The 25,072-nt window shown below is 43.3% G+C and overlaps 1 protein-coding gene across 1 annotated transcript in view; it reads right to left on the reverse strand.

The window, feature by feature from the left end:
- Positions 1 to 357: 357 nt before the first annotated feature.
- VWA8 (von Willebrand factor A domain containing 8) overlaps positions 358 to 25,072 on the reverse strand; it is a 428,582-nt gene continuing 403,867 nt past the window's right edge. The window contains exons 42-46 of the mRNA XM_088482592.1: positions 20,539 to 20,664; positions 17,284 to 17,442; positions 4,905 to 5,003; positions 4,309 to 4,547; positions 358 to 832 (exon numbers count right to left, since the gene is read on the reverse strand). Of these exons, the coding sequence (XP_088338718.1) occupies positions 724 to 832; positions 4,309 to 4,547; positions 4,905 to 5,003; positions 17,284 to 17,442; positions 20,539 to 20,664 (732 nt within the window). The 3' untranslated portion in view covers positions 358 to 723. The remainder of the gene's footprint in view (positions 833 to 4,308; positions 4,548 to 4,904; positions 5,004 to 17,283; positions 17,443 to 20,538; positions 20,665 to 25,072) is intronic.

The raw sequence follows: 25,072 nt of genomic DNA on the forward strand, positions 1-25,072 counted from the left end.
AGCTTACCATTGATCATGTGTACATTAGTTGTACATGAATCATTTCCCTTCCTAACTAAAGATTACATTGTGCTGTGTAAAATTTCCTGTGCATGGAAGATGTGGCCTCCAGGTAAACGTGTCTACCACATGTGTGCTGTGCAGACACTGATTACTTGAGATACAAATGTCTAGCCTCACATTACCTCCTATTGCTCACCTACTGTAATGAAAAGAATACCCCTACAATAGTGAACTAACATCCACTGATATAGGCTTGTCATATCATCCCTTTAATTAATTAAATTACACACCACGCATAGTGACGCCAGTGCATTAGGACACAACTTACTTTCATTTAATAATTTATTGATTTGATAGTAAAATAAAAGAACATCAAATTGTTAGAAAACAATCCTAAATTGCTAAACATTCTGACAGGTTTATTTGACATTTAGCCAAATTCAGTGCAGTAAAACCAGTAGAGTAATTACCACAGCAGCAATGCAGACTTAATTGATTTGTGCTTAAAAAAAAAAAAAAAAGTAAAATGATGGCATCTGACAATCTGACTAAAACACTTTGCAGTAAGACAAATGAAAACATACGGATGTCAAATTTTACATTGAAATTACAATATTTACACTTGGAAATAAAACAATTGTAATCGTAATAATCTAATATTATTTTTTCAGAGGGTTCAGCTGTTTTCTCCACAACGTCATTTGGTGCCTTCATTCAGCACTAAGCATTTGACAGCAAAGCAGAGGTGAATATTTGTTTCAGGATGTGTGGGATCTGCTTCGTATCCATAGCAACAAAAGATCGGCCTGCTGGAAGTGTCCTCTGGAGTCTGCGGGCACAGGGAAAGGAAGAGGGAATTAGCAATGCAAATCTCTTTACCATGCAAAGGAAGCAGAGAAAGGCTTTTACTTGTGGATAACCAATAGATAGATGCTATTCATTTTTCTAGTGAATAAAAGTTTTTGAATAGACCAAGGAAGGATGTACTAACACAAGCTGGTATGCCCAGAAAAGGACAAGGATAAACTGTGTTACACAAACTCACTTCTTCATTAGGACATCTCTTACAATGCTTTACATGACTTCACCCTTTTTTTATAAGGCCATAACTATAGGCGTAACTAACGTTGGTGCAGGGTTGCAGCTGGTAAGGGGCCTCCAGGGTCTGCTGCTCAGCCTGCAACCAGTCACGCAGCACTACAACACTCATACAATAGCCACCACTGCTGGGACATCCGTGGAAGGAGGTGTAGACATCCCTGCAGGGAAAGTCAGAGTATGAAGCAGTGCAGGGGGGCGAGGTAGGGGGTGCATGACCTTCCCTTTCTCAGGGGGGTCCCCGCAAGCACATTTGCCCTTTAAACACCAGCGCAAAGCAAGAGTATAGGTGAGGGAGACTTGCTGGACTTGGAGAGGGGGGAGGACAAGATGAGAGAGGGGTGAGCCAGATGAGGAGAGAGGGGTAGGCTGGACCAGCAGTTGGGTGGGCAAGACGAGCGAGCAGCAATTCAGGTAAGTTATACACACTTACCGATCAGCCGCTGTGTTCAGTGGACAGTCCATACACACAGCAAGATGTGTTGCAGGGCCGATGTGATATGTCTGTGAACAACGTCATTCAAAGACATATAGTCTGTACCAGGGGTGTAACTAGAACTTTGTGGGCCCCATTGAAAATTTTTTAAGGGGACCCCCAACTGAGGACTCAACCAGAGGGCCCTAAGGTGTTAAATTCTAATATTCCTACCTATATATCTCTCTGTTATTACCCAGTTTTGTTCTATTAATGTTTACAATTGTAAAGCGCAACGGAATATGTCGCGCTATATAAGTAACTTGATAAAATAAATAAATAAATAGCAAACAGCCTTGAGGAAGAGTAGTTACAAACTGGAAAAGCGTTGGCAGTATTGATGTCTCATCTTCACGATACCATATGATACCGATAGCCGACGGGCAGCTGGGAATAGTGATGCATATTTCCTGTTTTGACATCTAGGAAACTGAGTGGAGTTATCCGGAACTCCCCTGTTTTATGCCTAAGCTATTGCTCCTTATCTTGGAACTATGAAGGTACACCTATACATTACACCTATTGAGGAAGGTATTAATGAGGAATTGAATATTTTTATTGATTGCACTTAAATTATGTTAATCATTTGAAAAGGGATTTTCTGTGTTGTCCATATTTGTTTACACATCTTTTTAAAATTGTTATTAATAAATTTTCACCTTACAAAAACGTACTGCACTATATTTTTGTTTGTTTTTTATATTTTGGGGATTGATTGTCCACCACACTATAAGGGAAGTTTCAATAGGAAGAAACCCTAGCTACAGCTCCTGTTTGATGAACTAAAAGAATAAAAAATCAGGATTGCAAACGATATATTGTCCATTCGATAGAATGTTCGATATATCTTCCAGTGTGTACCCAGCTTAACGGCGGGCTGTATGCGTAGTGGGACAGGATTACAGGAGAAGAGAGCCAGGGTTTATTGAGGGTTGGATATGACATTCCGACACTCGGGATGCCGGCTGTCAATAGACTGACAGCAGCATCCCGATGGCTAGAATCCCGACAGGGGAATGGTAAGTACTGTTCCCCTGCCCTATTTACCCCCTAACCCTCCTTTCTGGTACCCTAACACTAACCCTCCCTACCCCGCACCCTAATTCTCCCAGTAAGTGCCTAAACCTAATCTGCCCCCCTTAGTGCCTAAATCTAACCCTCGCCCCTTAGTGCCTAACCCACCCACAAGGGGGTGCCTAACCCTAACCACCCCTGTCTGGAGCCAAACCCTAACCTCCCACCTCCTGCAGCCTAAACTTAACTCCCCCTTGAGTGTCTAAGTCTAACCATACCCCCCATGGCTAACACCTTCTCGGCTCCGCTATACTTACAATCGAAGTCGGCATCTCCACTACTGCCGGGATTCCAGCTCCAGTCTTCAGGCAGGCAGTGGGGATTCTGGCGCCGGGATTTCGAGAGCCGGCATCCCGTGTGCAGGCATAATAACTACACCCCTTTGTTGGAGAGTGATTAGTTATGAAGGACAGTAGCAGGGGGCTTACAGGAGAAGAGAGAGTGTTAGCTAGAGGGAGAGTGGAAGAGACACAGCAACAGTGGGGTTACGCTAAAAATAGGGTTTGCTGGAGGGGAGGGGGAAGGGAACATTAAGGAGGGAAAAAGGGAGAACAGAAAGATAAAGAAGGGAAAGAGCAGGAGATACAGGGTGGAGTTGAGAGCACACAGAACAAAGGAGAGCTGGGGGTAATAATGCTGTTTGTTTGGGGGAGGTGGACTGAAAGTCCTGGATGGTGAAACGTGCAGCCGCTGATAAGCCAGTGTACCAGTATACAGTATGGCTGGAGCAGACCTGCAGACTAAAGATGGGTACACACTGGAGCGATGTCTGGCCAATTTGCCATTTCGTAATGATAAATCGCCTATATCAGTGTGTACGGGGGAATGCGTGCTCCCGCGGTTGTGTGCAGCACATCAAACCTAGCGATATTGCTAGCGACCTGTGGTATGTTAATGAAGGACGGAACAGTGATCATTCTGTCGTCCATTAACTCGTTCCCACCACTCCAGGGGTGCAGGGAAGAGCCATGGGCTTCAGCCCAGGCTGGGGTTTCAGGAGAGGGGGGCCCCCTTCTTGGGGGGGTCCCCTCCTCCCCTGAGATCCCCGTCTTGGGCTGACCAGCTTGGGGTGTTAACTCTTTAGCCATGGAGACCCGGTGATAGGGTCTCCTGGCTGTGGCATTACACCCTGGTCAGTTTGGGTCCGGTGCTGATTTTAAATATAGGGGGACCCCTACGCATGTTTTTCCCCCCTATATTTAAAACAAGCACTGGCCCTACAGCAGGATGCTGGTTCCTAAATTACGAAAAACCCTAGTCGCTTAGTTCCCAGTAATTTTAGGAACCAGGACTGGTTGAGCAGTCCAGGGCTGGTTATGCTTTTTTTTTTTTTTTGCTGTAATCTATGGGTTTTCCATCACGTTAAGCCCCAGTGGGTGCCGCATAGTGTTCAGTAGATTAACACATTTAGAGGAAATAGGGTACTGTATCTGCTGTACTGAATTTAAAGTATGGGGTATCTTTTATGACTTTGATAACATTTTCTGTTTTGAAGAATTGGAGCCCCAAACAAGATCTTTATAATGTTAAATAAAAATATGGTCAAATTGAAAGTTTTGTTGCATGTTTATTAGTTATTTTTTTATGTAATTTGACAGTTTAATGAATAAAATAACCCTCGCCAATCAAATTAAAAAATCTAACTTCTGACCACTCACCTTTCAGCTTGATCTCCTAAAGATCCAATAAAAATAGCAAAAGCATTAACTTGTGGATTAATTGTCAGGGCCTGGGCAAATCTTGCTGGTGGTATCCCGTAGCGTTCTAAGTTGGCATCACTCAAGACTATAACAAAATACTCATCTGCATCCTCCTTAGCTATCTCCTGTATTGCATGTTCTGTGGCCTCCAATGTGTAGTCTCCACTCATACAGAACTGAGAGTGGGCATGCATAGTCTGTATAAAGGCACAGAAAAGGTTAGCTTCACAAGCACAAGAACCATTACTCTAAAGATTGCCCCAGTAGGATCAGTCTGGTCATTAATGGTACTGGGGGGTTAGCAACTTAGCAACAGGGGCTTCTATGATTGCCCTGGCTGCATTTTTCCCCATACATGTCTATATTTATATACTATATACAAATTATAATGTTTGTTGCATATACACAGGTACATACCATACATAAGCACTATGGTGCCCATTTTACAGCCTCTATCAACAATATGACTGAACCCAACCACCCGAGACCAGCACCCCGGCCATGAATTCACAATAACAGTAATCTCAGCAAATTTATTCCTGGCTTCTTTTTACCTTAAGAATGTCCAGTCTCTGCTTATTGTTCCTGGGGATCTTGTCACATCTGATAAGTTCAATGCTGTAGCCATCCCCTGAATGTCCTGAAACATCATACTGGTATGGAAATAAAAAATAAATAAAACTGTAACATAGGTATAAAACTCCAGTACAACACGGGCCACTAAAACATTGAAATTAACTATCATTCTACTAAAGATAAGTGCATGACGCACACACAGCATACCACAGCGTGAAAGGACCATATTTTTTATTAATGTCTGCAGACTTTGTTGATAATTTAATACACTTTGCACCAACACAGACACATTTTCTACATTGCGTACAGTAATAGTATTGCACCATTATGTTATTTCTATACATTCTTCACCATTTATCAAACAGTTTGAATAAAGCTACATATTTGCAGATTACGAGATCTTCATGTTTACATATCTATCTTCAGATTGAACATTACCTGCTCTGCATTCCCTCACACTCTTGTGGTCTCGTGCTGAACTAACTCATTATAAACAATCGTTTGTCACTGTCAATAAAGAGTTTAATAAAATATATTTCAATTGATAAAATTTATGCAACTCTACCTACGTACTTAAAGTCACACATATACTGTAAAGAGCTAAGCAAATAGTTTAAGGTCCATATAAAGAAGTCACACAGGCCTGTAACTAGCTCTCTGTTTAGGATCTTTATCGTCCTATATTTATACTGGTGGTGACACTGTCAAACTTCTGACCTTGAAGGAAAGAATTAAAGAGATTCAGAGACTGTTTCAGAGGTGGACGCAGTACCGATGTTGCACGCTGTTGGTCGATGTTTTACAGTAAGTCATTGCATACGGCTGACTCGCACTGCACATGCACTCCGTTTGTGCACAGTGACACAGCACAGAATCAGATGTACGGTCCGAGAATTACAGTGGGTATTCCTGGGAGGTAACAGGGGTGGCAAAGCCGAAGAGGGCGTGTTGCTGAAAGCAGCAGCTACTTTCAAAGACGCCCAGCCACTCGCACAAGAGGTCATACTCAGACGGAGAGACTGCACCTGCCATAGGGGATGGGTACGAGATGCCGGCGCTCGGGACCCTGGCGGTCAGAATCCCGACGCCGGGTTAGGATGCCAACACCTGTCGGCTGGTATTCTAACCCTCCCCCTTTCCCTACCCTATCCCTCCCTCCTCGGTGTCTGAGCCGAACCTCCCACCCTAGTGCCTAGACCTAACCTGACTCTCCCCAAACCCTAAACCTAACCCTCCCCCTTGTGCCTAACCCTACCACTAACCCACCACCTTAACCCAGCTACCTACGGAATTGGTATGAAATAGGCCGGCGGTTCGATTCCCGGCAGCCCGACAGATGAACAGATCCCGGCAGCGGCAGCCGGACAGCGCAGGAAATCCCGATCGTCCTCAGGTAAGTAATAACTAACCTAACCCCCCTAACCTTAACCCTCCTTAGGGGTGCCTAACCCTAACCTCCCCCCCAAATGCCTAACCCTAATCCCCCCTGTAAGTGCCTAACCCTAACCCCCCCTTCCCCGCTGCCTAACCCTAAGTCCCCCCCGGGAGTGCCAAACCCTAACCCTCCTCCCCCTAGCCTAACCCTAAGTTCCCCCCGGGGTCGCTAAACCTAACCCTCCCCCCCTGTGGCTGTCTGCTCACGGCGCCCGGCATCCCTTCAATCGAGATGCCGGGCGCCTGTCTCCCGGCGTCGGGAAAATGACAGGCGTCTAGATATAGACGCCTCTCATTTAACCCAAGCTGGGATAAAGCAGTCGTGAAGCCGGCTGTCAGGATCACGTCAGCCGGTTTCCCGATTGCATCCCCTACTTACATTTGGGATTCCGGCAGTCGGGATGCCGGCACTGGAATTCTGTCAGGATTTTGACCGCATTCGTGCCATAGGACTGGTGCAAGATTTAAAAGTAGGCCTAAATACAAACATGGATGGAGAATCAATGGCTTAAGCTTACGCTGCAACTGGGCGTCTCGGTTGTTTAAAAATCAAATGCAGCATTAGTATAAAGACGCGACTGTGGTAAAAGGCACAGATGCGACAGCATCCATCTCTGAATCAGGCCCTCAGTAACAATGTGGGGAGGGCTAGGGTTAGCATTTTATAATAAGAGGCCCATCAGGTTCCGGGCAGCATTGTCTGGAGCAGTTCCTCAGCATTATAAGAGGCTAATTGTGATGCAGAGAGGGAGAAGATATTGCAATCAGCTCAATATTCTTTAATATATTCCAGGGCAGGATAACGTCTTCCCAGATCAGTAGATAATTGTCATGTGTACATAGGGGCTGATTCAGACCCTCTCGCAAGCGGGTCGATGTTTGCCCCCTGCGCATGCGCAGCCTCTGCCGTGTGCAGGCGCGAGTCCTGGAAAGCGACGGGCGCTCCGTCGCTATGGGTCTCGCAACAAAACGGGGCGGCTGTCGATTGTGATTGACAGCTCGCCCCGTTTTGGAGGCAGGCAGGGAGGTGGGTACACAAACGGAGGCATTCCCGAAGGAACGCCTGCCGTTTGTGGGAGGCACCACTGACATCACCAGTGATGTCAGTGGTGAGTTTCCTGCTCTATTTAGAGCAGGAAGCTCACTGGGGCTTGCGGGAACGAGACCCTACCACAAGGGTCTTGTCGAAAGCCCCGATGGTCGCGACCATCACCTGGCTGCTCGCAATAGCTGTGCAGCCAGGAGGCTGGCTCTATAAAAAAAAAACGCCCTGATTCAGAGCGAATACTCTGAAAGAGCGTCCGGCTCTGAATCAGGGCCATAGTTCCTACACCACATTTAGCTAGCAGCAAATGTGTTGAATACTGCTGAATTAGATGATACTAGCTAAGCTTTCTACTGTGACATGACTGTAAACTCCTAAAATGTCATCAATCTCAAACTGGTTCTCCATAAGTGTGTGTGTCAAAACTGTGCCAAGGTCTGGTCAATTTGCTAAAAGACCAAGCCAACTGATTACAATATATGTGCCCAAGATCATTAATATACTTTCTACAACTAGAATTGCTATACTAGTACTGTATGTCTGCAAGCACTTGTAACTACCATATAGCTGACAGGGCACTATACAACAGAAATATAGCGACATATCCACGGTAAGGTGATATATGGTGATCAGCTGGTTAGACTAGTCTGCTTATTTATCTGTCATATGCATGAGAAAAAAATACTATCAGTGAAGCAATAAACTGAAGTAATACCCCAAATCTACATAAAATCAGAAGTCAAGTCTGTGATAATATTTTGTCAGTTTTGAAGACCGTATTTGTTTAAGTTTTTCAATACACATTGTATGGCAGCTAGAGTAGCCCTATTCTTTGAGTTGGAATGGATACAAGGATTTCAATGGCAACAATTATTCAAAATAAGTATATGAAAGCATGTGCAATGCAGATCCACATAACAGGTTTGACACATTGAGTAACATGTGGCTGTAGAATAAGAGCTAAGCTGTTCCAAAGAACAAGCAGGCTTAGCACCATTACAGAGGTATTTAGATGACTGTGCATATTTAGTAATGAATGAATATTGGCATATTAGGGTGGCTTAGCTCTTACAAAGGGCTTAAAAGAAAATCCATGTTTTTATAGTAGCAAAAATGCTTAATAGATTCTATTGTGTTTCCAACTTTCCATAATGCTCATTCTTTACTAATTTAGATTTTAAGTACAATTGGTATCCCAAAATTAAGTTTCTCTATCCGAGGAAAAAAAAAGAAAGATAGGACAATTCCGAAAATAATTTATTTTATTTATATACCTTAAAGCACATTCTTAACATAACCACCATTAAGATTTAAAGACTTGTCGTAACGTGACACGTTTTTCTACACTACTGGTATTGAAAAACTGGTGTCCTTGGATCGGAACCACAATTTCACCTCAGCCTTGACCTCATCATCACTGTTGAAACTTCCGCTGCCCAAATGTTCTTTGAGTGCGGGAAACAGATAAAGATTGCTCGTTGCGAGGTCTGGAGCGTATGGTGGATTACCCAAAGAAACAAATTTTGTCTACAGGGTCTGTGCTTGTCTTGACGAATGAGGGCGTGCATTGTCACGAAGCAAAAAGACCATTTGCACACTCATAAGCTGTTCTCCATATACAGTCATTAGTTGACTTGACCATGAACATAGATAGCACTTTCATTTTTTGCGGTCAAAAAACGTATTACAGCATGCATTTCGCAGTTGGACACGTTTTGCAGTGGTGCATCCATAACTCAAGGCCGCTTAACTGACAAAGGCTGCAGTGAGAGTGGAACATGTCGCCAACGTACCCCAAAGAAACATCCCTCCAGGCTACAAGCATAACCGTTTTTTCCCCCTGCAATAGGGAAACATACTTTTGGGACACCCCTCATATTTAAATAGACATATAGGGCCAAATGTAATAGGGTGAGAGTTTAGAAAATGTGAGAGTTTAGCAGTAAACTCTCACATTGGTTGAGTTTTATCTTCAAAATGGGAAAACATCTGAATAAGATTTTAAATCGAGAGAGTTTTTTAAGTCTAAAAAAACATGCAAGTTCGCTCTGTTACTTTGTTTTTGGACTCTATTACATTGGCAAAGTTTGAAAAGTGTCAGAAACTCTCACTTTTCTAAACTCTCACCCTATTACATTTGGCCCATACTGCTTGAATCAGAGGTGGATGCAGTGTTGATGCCGCATGCAGTTGGCCGATGTTGTAAGTCTGCGCATGCATTTGAGTCGCATTGCACATGTGTCCCGATTTTTGCCACAGGGAGACTCAGAATGATTTTGGATGCAAAAGCTGGGGATTTCAGTGGGGGTTCCTGGGAAATAACATGGGAGTGGATAGCCAGGTGCAGCGGTGTCATGTGTGGGTCACTTACAATGACTGCGTCTAAAGACACAGTAGCTCTGACACAGGACACCATGTTCAGATGAAGGAATGGCATCTGACATAGGGATGGTGCAAGTTTTAATGGTGTGTCCGATGGTGCGTCTAAAGAAGCACCTCGACGGGTTAGCGCCGCTGCAAGTGTCAGTACGTCTCATGCATCCACCTCATAATCATTCCCTTAGTATGCTGGCCACGCGGAATGGGATTGAAATGCCGGCGGCTGTTTAGCCACCGGTTCAAATCCCGACAGCAGATGCCCAACAGGATCAAGATCCCGACAGAGGCAGGTAAGTACTCTAACCTCCCCTGTCCCCCCCTCTAACCCTCTCTTAGTGGTGCCTAACCCTAACCTTTCCCCTTAGTGCCTAACCCTAACCTACCCCCGGGGATGCCTAACCCTAAGCCCCCCTTACTGCTCCCTAAACCTAACCCTCCCAAGGGGGGGTTGCCTAACCCTAACCTCTCCCTTGGGGTGCCTAACCCTAACCATGCAGCCTAGAGGTGCCCAGGGGGGATTGGGAACTTATAGTGGCCCTTGAAAAAATTCTGAGTGTGATCTTATTCAAATTTAAACTGTAGACACCAAAACATACACATAAATGGTGCTAGCAAACAGCTAACTTGCCACTGTATACAATACAGAGAGCATCTCTGTGCCTGCCATACAGAATCCCAGTCAAGGGCCTAGATATAGTAGGTGCGGCTGCTACGGGGCCTAGGCCGCCTCTGTGGCCCGACCTTCTCACTACACTGCCATCTCCTGAGCCACGTCTTTTCTATTCTCACCTGAGTGTTGCTGCAGGGCATCTGGGCCCAGAGCTGATCCAAGCTACAGCCATCTCTAGCTGCTGCCTGCATGCATTGTGATGTCACAATGCAGGTCACAGCCCTATATAAAGGATGCCCAGCTACTGGCAGCCATTATGTGGTGACATTTTGTCTTACAATGATACTCTCTGAGTAGTTCCTGCTTTAATTAGGTGAGTGGATAACGACTACAGATATGAATTTTGGATTACATCTTCCAATAAGGTCCTGAACAGCAACATCTTCAGAAAAAATAATCTGAATAACATCTTCAGGTAAGGACTTTATAAAAAATGTTGGCCTATCACCCTTACCCCTTCAGACACCACCTTTTATTTTATCTGCAGTTTTTAATTTAGAAACAATGGATAAAGCAAATTATTCATCTGTTGTGACCAATACAACAAAATATGTAATAGTGGGATAACTCCAGTACTATCACTCTGGTGCTAATCAGCACAATCACTGTGACAATTAGCTATTTCTACTACCCCCAACTCATCTATTCTTTCTGACTATAGTGAGATATTCCTTTTGTCATGTATCTGATATATGACGAGGTACTGTATCAGCTACCTGTATACATTATATCCCATTTTCTCTTGTTCCCTGCTTAATACAATAAAAAAGTAAAATAACATTTGAGACATTCATTTAACATATCAGTGATGGTAATGGTTGAGGTGACCTATACCTATGCTAGGCAAAAAATGTTCTTGTAATCCTTTGTATCCCTTCCAAGATGCTATGTTAATTTGTATCAAACTTGATAATCTCAGCCTAAAGCTGCGTACACACTAAATGATGTGTACCCAGTAATGTCGCTAGCGATGAGAACCAGCGGAGGTGCCGGCATTCGCAACTGCATACACACTTACCGATGCCAGCAGCGATGGAACGGCGGTGGAGGCCAAGCTGCATGGCCCCCGCTAACGATATCGCCCGTGGGACCTGCATGCAGGGAGCGCGCATCGTCAGTGACATAGTGTAAACACACTGGACAATATGAACGAATTGTCGTTCCGATGCGTCAGAATGGGCCAAATCATTCATAAAATCGTTTAGTGTGTACCCAGCATAATTGGTGCACTTGTTGCATGCTATCATTTGACTGGTATTTTCCCTTTCCTTTACCTATGCTTATTTTCACAGCTCAATTATTAGTAAAAACTATTATTATTATGATGTATATATAATTATTTTCTATTATTTGAGTTTGTTTTATGTTACTATTTAACTTACAAAACAATCATGTGCTTTAGATCAATAAATCAGAGCACTATGGGCGATTTGTCGTTCCGATGCGTCGGAATCGGCCAAATCATTCAAAAAATTGTTTAGTGTGTACCGAGCATAATTGGTGCACTTGTTACATGCTATCGTTTGACTGGTATATTTCCTTTCCTTTACCATTACCAAAATGCTTGGGACCAGGGGTATTTTGGATAACGGAATATTCCGTATTTTGGAATATTTGCATACCATAATGAGATATCTTGGGAATGGGACCCAAACCTAAACACAGAATGCATTTATGTGTTATATACACCTTATACACACAGCCTGCAGGTAATTTTATACAATATTTTCAATACTTTTGTGGCTCAAACAAAGTTTGTGTACATTGAACCATCTAAAATCAAAGGTGTCATTATCTCAGTCATGCTAAAAAAAAATCTGTATTTCGGAATATTTGGATATGGGAGACTCAACCTGTACTTATTTTCAATGCTCAATTATTTGTAATAACTATTATTATTATTATGTTTATGTAATTTTCTATTATTTTAGTTTGTTTTATGTTACTATTTAACTTACAAAACAAGTATAATCATGTGCTTTAGATCAATTAATCAGAGCACTTTGGGTGGGGATCCTGCAAGGTATAAATTCAGATTGTGGATAACTTGTTACTAGTCTTGAAAAAGTTCCCATTGTGTATGGAACGAAACGTGTTGACTGTTTTGTGTGTACAAGCTCTGCTAAATATCAATCCGGAATTGTGATGTGACCGGCTGGCAACACTGTGTTAGTTATACACACATCACAAACCAGCCAGCACCAAAATTAGCCGCAAGGAGGAGACCAGAAATCCACTACATCTTATGGTCTCTGGTCTGTTACACCTGCTGCTGATGTGCTGTGAGCTACAGATCCAGTACACAGCGCTGAGCCATCTGTGGGACTGTGATTTTAACAGCCAGCACCTATCCAAGTGAAGCGGCTGCCTGTGTGGAGCGGGACCGCTACCTTCCTATCCGGTATATTATAGCCATACCAAGAGCTCCATTAGGACACTACTAATAATCTGCACCTTGCAAGTAAGTTTCCTGCCTGCTCACTGGAATCTTAATTTCAATATTGCCAGACATCTGATTTTTAATACGGGTACTAAGCAACACTCTTGCTGGGACGCCAGTACGAGCCTAACTACCATTTGTTCTGTGTCTATCTCTATGCTATAGTGCACGTTTATTCAGCATTTATTACTAACAGTCAGTGCACATGTGACATTCTGTTTTTGAACTTATTCCCGTTTTAATTGAATGGTGTATTATGATTTGTTATGATAGTATTTTATAATTGTGCTTTACTCCATTTATCGAGAGCACACTAAAGCTGGGTACACACTGGTAGATATATTGGTGGCCGACCAATTGATCGGCCAATATATCTTGTGTGCTTCGGTCAGTGTGTACCAGCGATATGTCTGAACGACGTAGTTCACAAACATATCGCGTCGGCTGTGCTGAACAGCTGATGCCCAATATATCTGCAGATATATTGGGGCATCATGCTGTGTGTACGGGCAGTCAGCCGGCTGCCCGTACACTTGCAGCAGAGGCTGCAGGGAGTGGGGCGCGACACGCTTCCTTGCCAGCGGGACCCGAGGCCAGATGACAGTTTATGCAAAGAGTCAATATTTGCAGTGTTGACCCTTCTTTTTGAAGACCTCTGCAATTTTCCCTGGCATGCTGTCAATCAACTTCTGGGCCACATACTGACTGATGGCCACCCATTCTTGCCTAATCAATGTATGGAGTTTGTCAGAATTTGTGGGTTTTTGTTTGTCCACCCGCCTCTTGAGGATTGACCATAAATTCTCAATGGGATTAAGGTCTGGGGAGTTTCCTGGCCATGGACTCAAAATGTCGATGTTTTGTTCCCTGAGCCACTTAGTTATCACTTTTGCCTTATGGCAAGGTGCTCCATCATGCTGGAAAAGGCATTGTTCATCACCAAACTGTTCTTGGATGATTGGGAGAAGCTGCTCTTGGAGGATGTTTTGGTACCATTCTTTATTCATGGCTGTCTTCTTAGGCAAAATTGTGAGTGAGTATAGTATACATACTCAGCCACTCCCTTGGCTGAGAAGCAACCCCACACATGAATGGTCTCTGGTACCCCCTCAGCAGTTTGTGTCTAGTGTGCTGGCCCCAGTGTAGGTACCCCTTCAGCAGGGAGTGCCCCGGGGGCTGACCCACCTCCTCACCAGTGAGTGCCCATGGGTTGTTTCCAGCTGCACTAACAACAAGAGTAGCAACTTCTGTACATGTGTTTGCAGACACTACAGGAGTTGGATTACCATGAGTAGAGGGCAACCAGCTACAGAGGTGACTCAAATTTTGACCAAGTCCTGTAAGGGCAGAGATGGGAACACATGCACCACCAGCCTACACCCTACCATATTTCCAGTGTGCCCGTCTATATACACTGGCGTACAAATATACATGCACCTGCGCAATGAGTACTGGGAATACTGTGCAGGGTGTGCTGCTAGTACTGTAAGGTTACCCTCCTTAAATTGGAAATAAAATACAGTATATATTGCGTTCAGCCCCTATTTGTGTTGAAACTGAGAAATTATAATATGGTGAGCTATGGTAAGTGCTGACTGGATGGATCTATATTTCTATTTTATATAGATCCAGTCAGCACTTACCATAGCTCACCACATTATCATTTCTCAGTTTCAACAAAAACAGGGGCTGAGCGCAGTATGTACTGTATTTTTTAACCTGGCGTACTTCCAGGGGCCTGCAATAGGGCTGTAGCTAGGGTAGTGCGGCCGGTGCCATCACACAGGGCACCACAGGTCAGGGGGCGCTGTTTGGGCCTGTCAAATTTCTGTTTATTATCATTCTCACTTATAGTTTCCTCTTATTTCATCCCCAGCATCTCCTGGCTTCCCATATCTCTTCCCTGGCCCTTCCCCATGAGGCCATTCCCCTTTTTTGGGTGTATTCTGTCCCTTTGAAAAATGAGGGGGGCGCCAATACTCTTTCTGGCACAGGGCACGAAAGAGTCGAGTTATGGCTCTGGTCTGTAATACAATGCAATGAAAGATGCTGCAGCCCCTCAAAGACATCCAGGTGGGTAAACACCCTGCAACACCCCAGACATCAGCCCCCCCTCCCTGGTGCATGCACACCCCAGAATTCCACAGAGGCACTCAACCAGCGGCAGGAAATGCTTGGTGTCCACTGCTGGCTAACTAATGCACAGTGATGAATGAGAAGATGGTCTCCGGGAGTCTGCAGACGGGGGAGGGAGAGCGACAGGTGAGCTCTGCCGCAATGACCGGGAGGGGAAGTAGCAGCCGCCAATCCCAGCCTCCACAGAATAGATCCACAGACAGTCAGTGTGTGTGTTTGACCCCAGCTTTGAGAAGCTGACTGTGCCTCTCACCTCACATCCCTACTTTCCAGCACCTGATGCCACCAGCAGGGAGGTCTATGGCCAATCCGCCCCTGGAGGTGCCTAACCCTAATCCCCCCCCCCCAAACCTAACCTCGCAGTCATTTTAAATTGCACAAACAGGCCCAGGTATTGCCCAATGTTTGTGGCTATACTATGTCCATGTTCCTAAAGCTATGACACTTATTGGCAGTAATAAAGCATCACTTTTACTTGTGTAATGGCCATAAAACTAATGAGGGATAAAATAGCATGCAGTGGGGTATGCAGTAGCTGTGGGAACTGAGTTAATGTAGCATTTATAATGCCTGCTCTGAAGAGTGACCTACTGTATCTGTAGCATATCAGCAAATGATCAAAAAAGTGTAACAGAATATGCTGGTGATATATAAGTAATGGTAATAAATAATTGGTAAAAAATGATCAGCCACTTTATTAACATGTGGAATTAAAGAGATATCAGCATTTTAACACTTATATACTTCCCAATAGTCTGATAAACATTTGCCCCTCCTATATTTGCCACCTGGGGGGGCAGTGTGATGCTCCACCCCTCCCCCTTCTGTTGGAAGCTTCATTTTCCGTGTGACATCCGGGAATGTGTTGCATGCACAGAGATAGCAAAGCCGCTGACGCAGTGCCGGAATCTTTGCTAATTCCTGCACAATCTCTCTGAAGATATCATCCAGAAGATGGCACTGGCAGCAGTCTAAATAAGGCACACAGTGTCGGGTCTATTATGGGTGTGCAGTGCGGGCACCCCCTTGTCTCAGGGGGTGGCACACACTGCACTGATTACAGATACGCCACTGATGCCAGGCTCCCGAATTGTGAAAACCTGGCCCATTCAGGTGCTGCAAATCATGAATGTACTTTAGGAATTAACTGATTTATTTATTATACTTTCTCCTCCCCTATGAAGTGTGGGCGTGCCATTCCACATGGGAAATGCGGCAGTGCATGTAAGCCACTTCTGCCAGGCAAGTGTGCTGTCTGAGCTTAAGAGACAAAATACATGCATTACTTTCAGCCATCCTATCTGATGGGAGACTCACATGGAATTTGGTCAGTAATTAACCAAAATGGTATGAAGACATTAAAGTTTGTGCTGATTGCTATACATGTAAGATTTCAGCTACAGTGCATACTGGGGCTGACACAGAATTGCACGTAAATTGGGTGCAATTACACCCCCCACTGCGTGCAAAGAACTAAATGCAGATGGTTGACTGTATGCCAAGTTGTACACATCTCTGTAACCACACCAGCCAGATCCATCCACTTGTGGAAACAGCCCTATACCTGGTGCAAGAGATGCGTCTAAAATCAGACAGATCTCTGCAGTTAAACAAATCGGCATAGCCCGAAATCCCATCTACATGCCCTCATTAACTTAGCTTAGCTTCCACCCACTTATGCTCATTCAGCTACATGCGGAGCTGTGACTGGGACGCATACAACTAGGAATCACCCATATAAGTCAATGCTTGGTTATGGAGCATGTGCAGTGCTAAGCATCACAAGCTCTTACTACAAAGCCTGATTGTGACACATGTAAGGTTATCTAACCTAAGCTCTACAGAAAATAACTTGCTAATTTTCTCAGAGTTATGATCAAGAGATGTTTCATAATGTGGCTCTGCTACAGCAATAACTCTGTCAGTGAATAATATTCAGGGACTGTGAGTTAAATAATTAAAACACTCCCTGCTAGCAAAGCCAGGTTCTGTAGCCAGTCATTCATTATGTGCCCAACAATTTGCATCTGACCTTTGTCTGATACATCAATTTCACTGATAAATATGACTTTCCAGACAAATAAGTTCCAAAAATGTTATGTCTGCCTTAGATGGAGGGGTGAGTGTTCTGTATCCTAGCAACAGAGAAACTTAATCACTTTCCCCTACATGAATAATGCTCCTTGGAAACACATTTTCCTCTACTCTGTGGTATGCAGGAGAATCAGGGCTGTTATTTTATTTTGTCATTACCTTAAACTTATGCTCGTAATTTTCGAAAGCTTCCATAAGCATGCAAGTTGCTTCCATGGAGCGCTCCAGCCTGCCATCCACCCCATTAAAGCGATACATGCTGCCAGACACATCTACCAGAAGACGCAGTCTCTTTGGTTTCTGCTGTGGGCTTCCGAGCTGTGCAGAGAAACAGAATATCAGGGTCATGTGCATTAGCTAATTCCAAGCTGTGATCCATGGTAATGTTAAAGTGTAAAAAACTAAAATATCATGTCTGATAGCTTATATCATGGCTGAGAGTATTTATTATTATAGTTTATTTATATGGCACCATAAGTGTTCCGCAGTGCCTTACAAAGTACATGAACACATAAGTAACTAGTGACTCACAATACAAAGCAGGACATGGACATGTATAATAAACATTGCTATATTAGCGACCTTTACGCCCACATAAGCAGCCGAGTGTTGGTTGCCCTAGTGGGGAGTAAGAGATAAATTAAATTACAGTAGGGAGAATCACAAGAGGGTAGAGAGCCTTGCTCGAAAGAGCTTACATTATTTAAGGGAGGGGCAGATGAACAGGAGTGACACAGATGAGGTAGGCGGGGAGGAAGGAAGATGTAGCAGCAAGTTAGGATGAGAGGTGGAAGGCTTTAATGAAGTTGTGGGTCTTAAGAGCTTGTTTGAAAGATTGCAGAGAGGTGCAGAGTCTGATGGGGAGAGGGAGGGAGTTCCAAAGGTGGGGAGCAGCGCGGGCAAAATCTTGGAGGCGGGAGTGGGAGGAAGTAATCGATTGGCATGAAAGGCGGCGTGTATTAAGTGAACAAAGAGGGTGGACAGAAGAGTGAAGGGATAGGAGATCAGAGATGTAAATGGGAGAGGAATGGGTGAGGGCTTTGTAAGTGAGTGTGAGAGCCTGGAATTGGGTTCTGAAAGGGAAGGGGAGCCAGTGGAGGGCTGGTAAGAGAGGGGAGGCAGATGTAGAGCGTTTGGAGAGGAAGATGAGCTGAGAAGCAGCATTGAGCACAGACTGGAGAGGAGAGAGATGGGATTTGGGGAGGCCAGATAGGAGGAGGTTACAGTAGTCCAATCTGGAGATGACCAGTGAATGTATGAGGGTTTTGGTGGCATCCTGGGTGAGAAAGGGTCTGAGAGTAGAGAACAATAGCTTATATCATGGCTGAGAGCAGAGAACAGTAGCTTATATCATGGCTGAGAGCAGAGAACAGTAGCTTATATCATGGCTGAAAGCAGAGTACAAGAACTTGCAATGGAAAGTAGATTAGAGGAGGCACCCGGCACCTAGTGCAAAGACCAAAGTTATTACAAATATTTCAAGTGTTGATAAATTCCTGAATGTTTTAAACTCGTCTGAAAATTATTTGTATATGAATTCAAATTGCTGTATAGATAGATCTTGGTGAGGAGATTCCGCTGCTCAGTTTCTTCATGGAACATCTTAATCTTATGCAATGTGGCCACTAGTTCTGTTGCTTGGTGTTTGGGTCAAGTTGCAAGATCAACCCACGTCTGGAAAGCTTTATATATGTATTTAACTTTAACAGTCCTGTTATAAACATAATTAAATATATATGTATTTTTTTATTCTGGATTTGGGCATACAGCAGTGTGCGTCTGTGTAAACATCCTAATGATCATCAGCATAGACGTGAGATATAAAAAGCACTGCAGGTATGTGAAGAGCACTGGGAACACTTGTGTAATTGTGTTATACAAAGTTATATAGTTATCCAGCACTAATAGAACGGATTGTGGTCACAATGTCACCATTCAGATACTCGACATGAAAAATGTAGACATGTTCAAAATGTTGTAATTTTTAACATGTTGAGGTTATACTGGGTACACACTAGATGATATAACGTGTCTAGAGACGATCAATTATATGTCGTCCCGACCATCTGTAAATCTGTATACCCAATTCAACTTTCAAAGATCTCTATTACAGATAAAATGCATTGGCTATGCTACATGGCAGATGCAGTAGTTGGAAAGATATATTGTTAATAATGTGTGGAGTATAAGGACCATCTGACAGTATATACAGAGACATGAATGGTAGTGCGCGATCCATTGAACAGACATATCGTTCGGATAGGAATGATGATGTGTATGTACAATATTGAGATGTAGTTATGAGACCAGCGGCCGCGATGCCGCCGGTCTCAATCCCTGAAAGTCCGACACGGGACTAAAGATAGGCGTCGAAATACAGACGCCTATCTCAATCCCAATGCCGGAACACCGAAGGACGCCAGCCCGAACGAGGTAAGTCCTGGGCGTCCTTAGTGGTAGCCATGGGAGGAAGGGGGGGGGTTAGGTTTAGTTAGTATAGCAGGGTTAGCGTTAGTTTTTTTGTGGGGAGGTTAGGGTTAGACACCCCTAGGGGGAAGGGTTAGGGTTAGGTACCACTGTTGAAGGGGGGGGGGTTAGGCACTAAGGGGGGAGCGTTAGGTTTAGGCATGAAGGGGAGACACTTAGGTTTAGGTACTAACGGTAAGGGTTGGGGTGCAGGGTGGGGAGGGTTAGGCTACAAGAAAAGAGGGTTAGGGTTAGGGGGAGAAGGGTGGAGGGTAAGTATACTTACCCAACCCCTGTCGGGATACCAACCATCGGGATGCCGCTGTTGGTACATCCTGCCAGCCGGCTTTATATAACGATTACACAATATTGCGAGTTCTTAATTGTTAGGAAAATAGTCAGGTTGGTCACAGTTACCTTGTTCAAGTGTGTACCCCACATAAGAATGCGGTTTATGGTTAGGCTGCGGTTACGGTAAAATAGAACTGTCCACATTGATAATGTCCACATTCTGGACATGTCAACTGTCCACATCCCAAATTTCAACATTTTATATCACGCCCAGTAGAACACAAATATATCTATTTATACTGTTTATCCTTATAATCACATCATCAAAGCAACAAAATGTATGTTGAATTGTAGCCATGTTAAACATAATGCTCTTGGTTCTAACTACTGTACCAAGATATAATATATATATATATATATATAATATAATATATAATATTTCGATGTTGTATGTTCTGTGAGGTCCAATATTTGTAATTGAAACTGTCCCATAGCGTTGATTCTTTATAATAACAGTGAGAACTGTCATTTGGAAACAGCCTCTGTCTTGGTCTCCACCCACGCTGTGACCAACATGACTAGTACAATTTCCCTGGAGTATGGAAAGGCAGACATGGTTCCAACTGGTTGTCAGTACACACTCACTGGCACACTTACTTCTGGCTCAAGCTCTCCACGCCTTTTATAAATAGCTTTCTCTCCTGTCAGACCATCAATGATCTTGGTATCATCCAGCTCTCCCATTGCTTGGTGTTTCAGCCATTGTCTTTCCTTGCCCTTTGCCTATAAGAAAGCATACTTATTTGTGAAACGATAAATAGTACTGATATTAATGTAATGTTATAGTATGAGTGGCTCAATAAGGTTGGACACTATATTTTCATGTTAAAAGCCATCAATGATTGGCAGTGCTGGTGATGTTTGGGACATCCTTGTGTTTATCATAGAAATTAATAAATACACTTTTATATAACTTTTGTTCTTCAAATTCAATTCACTTTTCACATCATAAGCAATGTATTACAGCTATGGTAGACCCCAGAATCTGTAATACTCCTTTATCATTTTGTGATCATTTCTATTGTTATATATTGTATGTACAATGCTCATTGTTTTGTTGTTAAATTATATGAAATAATTCTGGGCGCATGATAATTTCAGGGTACCCATTATCATTATTACTATTAACCGTTATACAATTGATCTACAATATTCATAGAGACTGATATTAAATGGTGTCATGGAAAGCAATCTTATTACGCTAATCAGCCACTGTGAGCCATACAAACAAAGCCAAACACCATAAAAACACTTCCCGCTTACGGTACAGTAACGCACATGAATAAATCCCAAATACACAAATGCATAAGAACTTCCATTTTACATGTGATACAGGTGTAATAGTAGTTGTCTACAGAAAACTGTATAGGGATGCAAGAATCAAGCTGAATCATAAACCTCTATACATACAGTGATTTTATAGACTCATGCTTAGTTCATCCCATGAATTCACTAAGAACTAATGACATGAAGCATAAAGTGCTAACATGGCTGAGGTATGAGGCACACAATACTAATTCCTAGTTAACTGATAGGCAGCATTCTCATTAACATGGGTTCTCCACACAGAATCACTGCTCTTCCAACATGTCATCACGTGTGTCAAAGTCAGTACCATGACCAATATTTATTCCAATATTTCTAAGCCTCGAACTTCTTTGCGCCCGATTTGAGGAGTAAGTTTACATTTTACAATACTGTGCAAAATTCCTGCAGAGCTTTACAAACAAATGAATGCATGTACTTCCGATGGAATGTATACGCGCTTTGTTTGGTTAGTGCTTATCAGCCTTTGCGTTAGCTCCCATAGCATGAGTGCTCCTTTCATGCAAAGCTGGCTGGCTGCCTCGTCACAGACACGATACAATCTGGCTGGAGTTAGCATCGTCCTGTTGCCGGCCAGCTCTGAGCTGAAGAAATTATGGCTTGAAAAGCATGTCTTGGAAGTGACATCATGCTATGCTGGATATGAGCTGCTCTTAGGCACAGCTCACAAAGAGGTGCTGAAGTCCTTTGAACTACGGCAGTGAGGACTAATAAAAAGAGAAGAGATCTCCTTGTAAATGGATCTTGGTTGGAGTAGATGAAGGGCCTCATTAAATTAAAAAAATTCAAGAGACCAAAGAAGGAAATCTAAACTCATTATTACATAATAGTAAGAAAAGACTCATTCATGCTCGAATAACTCTGGTTAGTTTATGTAATACTGAAAACAAAGTGATCTAAAAGTAAAAAAAACAACACAAACTCGTGAGAAGAAACCACAGTCAGCCTTAGCATCGTCTTCCCGTTATCACATATCAGAGCAATGAATGTTAGTAACAGCCTATCAGGGTCAAACATAGGATTATTAGAGGGGTTTTCCAAAATGCTTAATTTTAGAGTGACTGTGGCCAACCCATGAAGAGTGCATAGTTAGCATTTACCCAGCTATACTCTACCTCATGCAAAGTCAGCACATAAAGGGCCCCCATTTACTACAATCCGCATTTAAAATGCAGATTGTAGTGTGATATTTTCGACCCAAATTCACAGGGATTTATTAAAAATCCCTTACAGAAACAGCACTTTCGATAAAGCTCTGTCCCTGCAAATCCCCTCCGCAATCTTTTCATTGTATTTTTCAGAAAAAATACAGTGAGAAGGTGTTGCACATGCACCAACTGGCTCACCTAACCCCCGCCCGCGACCCCCGGCCCCTACTTTCACTTAACTCCAGTGACGTCCTCTGGGGCTCCGGTCAGCTGGTAAAAATAAACAGATTTAAGTATCAGGAGAAGGACGCCGCAGATTATGTTGTGCTTGCCGTGATTACTGTCGAGTTACGTTCTATCCACTTAATATACACTGATGTGATATAATATATGATTGTCACTGTGACACGAGAGACACATACACTGGCATGCTAGAGTCTTATTTAAGGCTTAAATAAAGTGATATACAGTGTGATCCTACTACATACACCATATAGAGTGGTATTTCCATGGGCGCCGAGACGGGGGGGAACGGATACAGTTTACCCGGGCCCGGACTTGCTAAAGGGGCCCGGGTCTGGTGTCGCCCCCCCTCACAGCAGCTCTGCACACAGCTTGTGCTGGGCTGCAGTGCGAGACTGCTTGCGGCTGCTGCAGCAGCCTGAGCAGTCTCCTACGGCTGTGAGCAGTCTCCCACAGTGATCACGCCCCCCCCCCCTCTGCTTAGCGCCGGGCTGGGGGGCTTACAGCGCCCTCCTCCCCAGCGCGCAAAAGTGATTTGTTTTTATTTTTTTGTCAAGGGGGAATGGCTACGCCGCCCGTGATTAGGCCACGCCCCCTCCTTTACCTGGGCCCAGCCAGGCTCTCTACGGCCCTGGGTGTTTCATCCATTGTGACGCATTTATTAAGAATATCACCTGGGTTAATTAATACTGCATTCCAGCAGCAATATGAATTCAGCCTGAAAGCATGCTACTATGTAACCGACAGGAACTGATGTGTAAACATTCTTAGACACTATTGTATCAATCCTTTAGCTCAGGGATGGGGAATCTCAGGCCCAGGGGCCTCATAAGGCCCCAGGAATCATTTGGTCTGGCCCTCTGAGCTTTTCTCTGCCAGCCTCATCTGGAAAGCAGGGTGCCTAGAATGGCACCCTGCAGGCAGAATCTATGCAGCAGTGCCACCTGGGGCGTCTTTAAGATGCTTCAGATGGTCACACTGCTGCCATAACAGCTCCCCGGAGCATCCTCAGGATGCTACAGCGATTGTGGCCCTGTACTTGTGTGACATCACATGGAGGGGCGTGGCCTTTCCCGGGCCCGCAAATAATGTTATATATATCAAAATGGCCCTCGGCAGAAAAAAGGTTCCCCACCCCTTCTTTAGCTGAACCTGAGACTCCTGGTTGAATTATTAAATTGTACTGAGTTCTAGGAATCAATTAGACTTTGTTACTATCTGTCATTTTTTCTGCTAAACACCTAGTGTGGCTATTTTGAAGGTGTCCATTATTTAATATCTATAAGTGATTAATTTATATATCACAGATTAAACATTTTTATGGTGTTGAATCATTTCTCACACTTAATAATAACATTAGATTCTAGAGGCTATCAAATGAATTAATTAGACAGGACTATATTTATTAATACCTTTTCTCATTGAAGGTTATATGAGGTAACAGATAATCGAGTATATATTCACTATAGACAACAATAGACAACCTTAATACATTGACTTTTTGGTCCATGATTATAATTATAAAAAAGGTGAAATAGTGATTATCTGTTCCACATGCGAGACAACACTGGTTTTAAACCACATTGTACACAATTTTTATTATAAACAAAATTAAAAAAATCTATATTTCGCTGAATTGATCTTAATAATGAAATAAAGGTCATGTTTTATATTTAGCGGGGGTCACTCCTTTTTGATATAAGAATATCTGAATATCAGTCCATGAGTGCCCCTTATTGGGAATATCTTTTTCTTCTTTTTTGATCTCACTGACAATCGGGTGAGAGAGTCCCCATCCACATAATACTTTAATCGTCATTTCAGTACCATTGAATAAAATGAATAATCACTTGGCATCATTGAATAGAATGAATAATCACTTGGCAACAATGGGTAGGCACTGCTAGTACAGTAATATAACCAGAAGGAGACAGAACTGAGCTTTCTAAGCTCACATTCTCCACTTGTTAAGATGACTGTCTCTTCTTGCTGGCAACTGCTATCTGGGCTGATTGAGCGATCAGATCCATTCACACAGGAGACTTGGTAGGAGAAGCTGCAGCCGGCCACTGTGCATGCCCGGCAGCTCTATTCCTTATACTGCATGTTGTGGTTGTGGCACTGCTATTGTTATTGTGGTCATGATTTGAGCCAGTGGCGTATGCCTATAAATATCATACAGGTACAGTACGGTGTACACAATGTCAGAGCTTGGACTGCTAATCAGAAAACCTAGCTGTTCAGACCACTGTTGACGTAAAGATATTTAGAATATAGTAAACACATTTTATATGAAACAGCATGAACAATTATCATTATAATTAACATTTATTTATATAGTGCTAATATATTACTTACTGCTTTAAAGAAATTGTTCAATCAATGACATCAGTCCCAGTCCTTGTAGAACACAC

Source organism: Taudactylus pleione, unplaced genomic scaffold, assembly GCF_031769625.1.
Source record: "Taudactylus pleione unplaced genomic scaffold, aTauple2 ptg000005l, whole genome shotgun sequence".
Taxonomy (NCBI): Eukaryota; Metazoa; Chordata; class Amphibia; order Anura; family Myobatrachidae; genus Taudactylus; species Taudactylus pleione.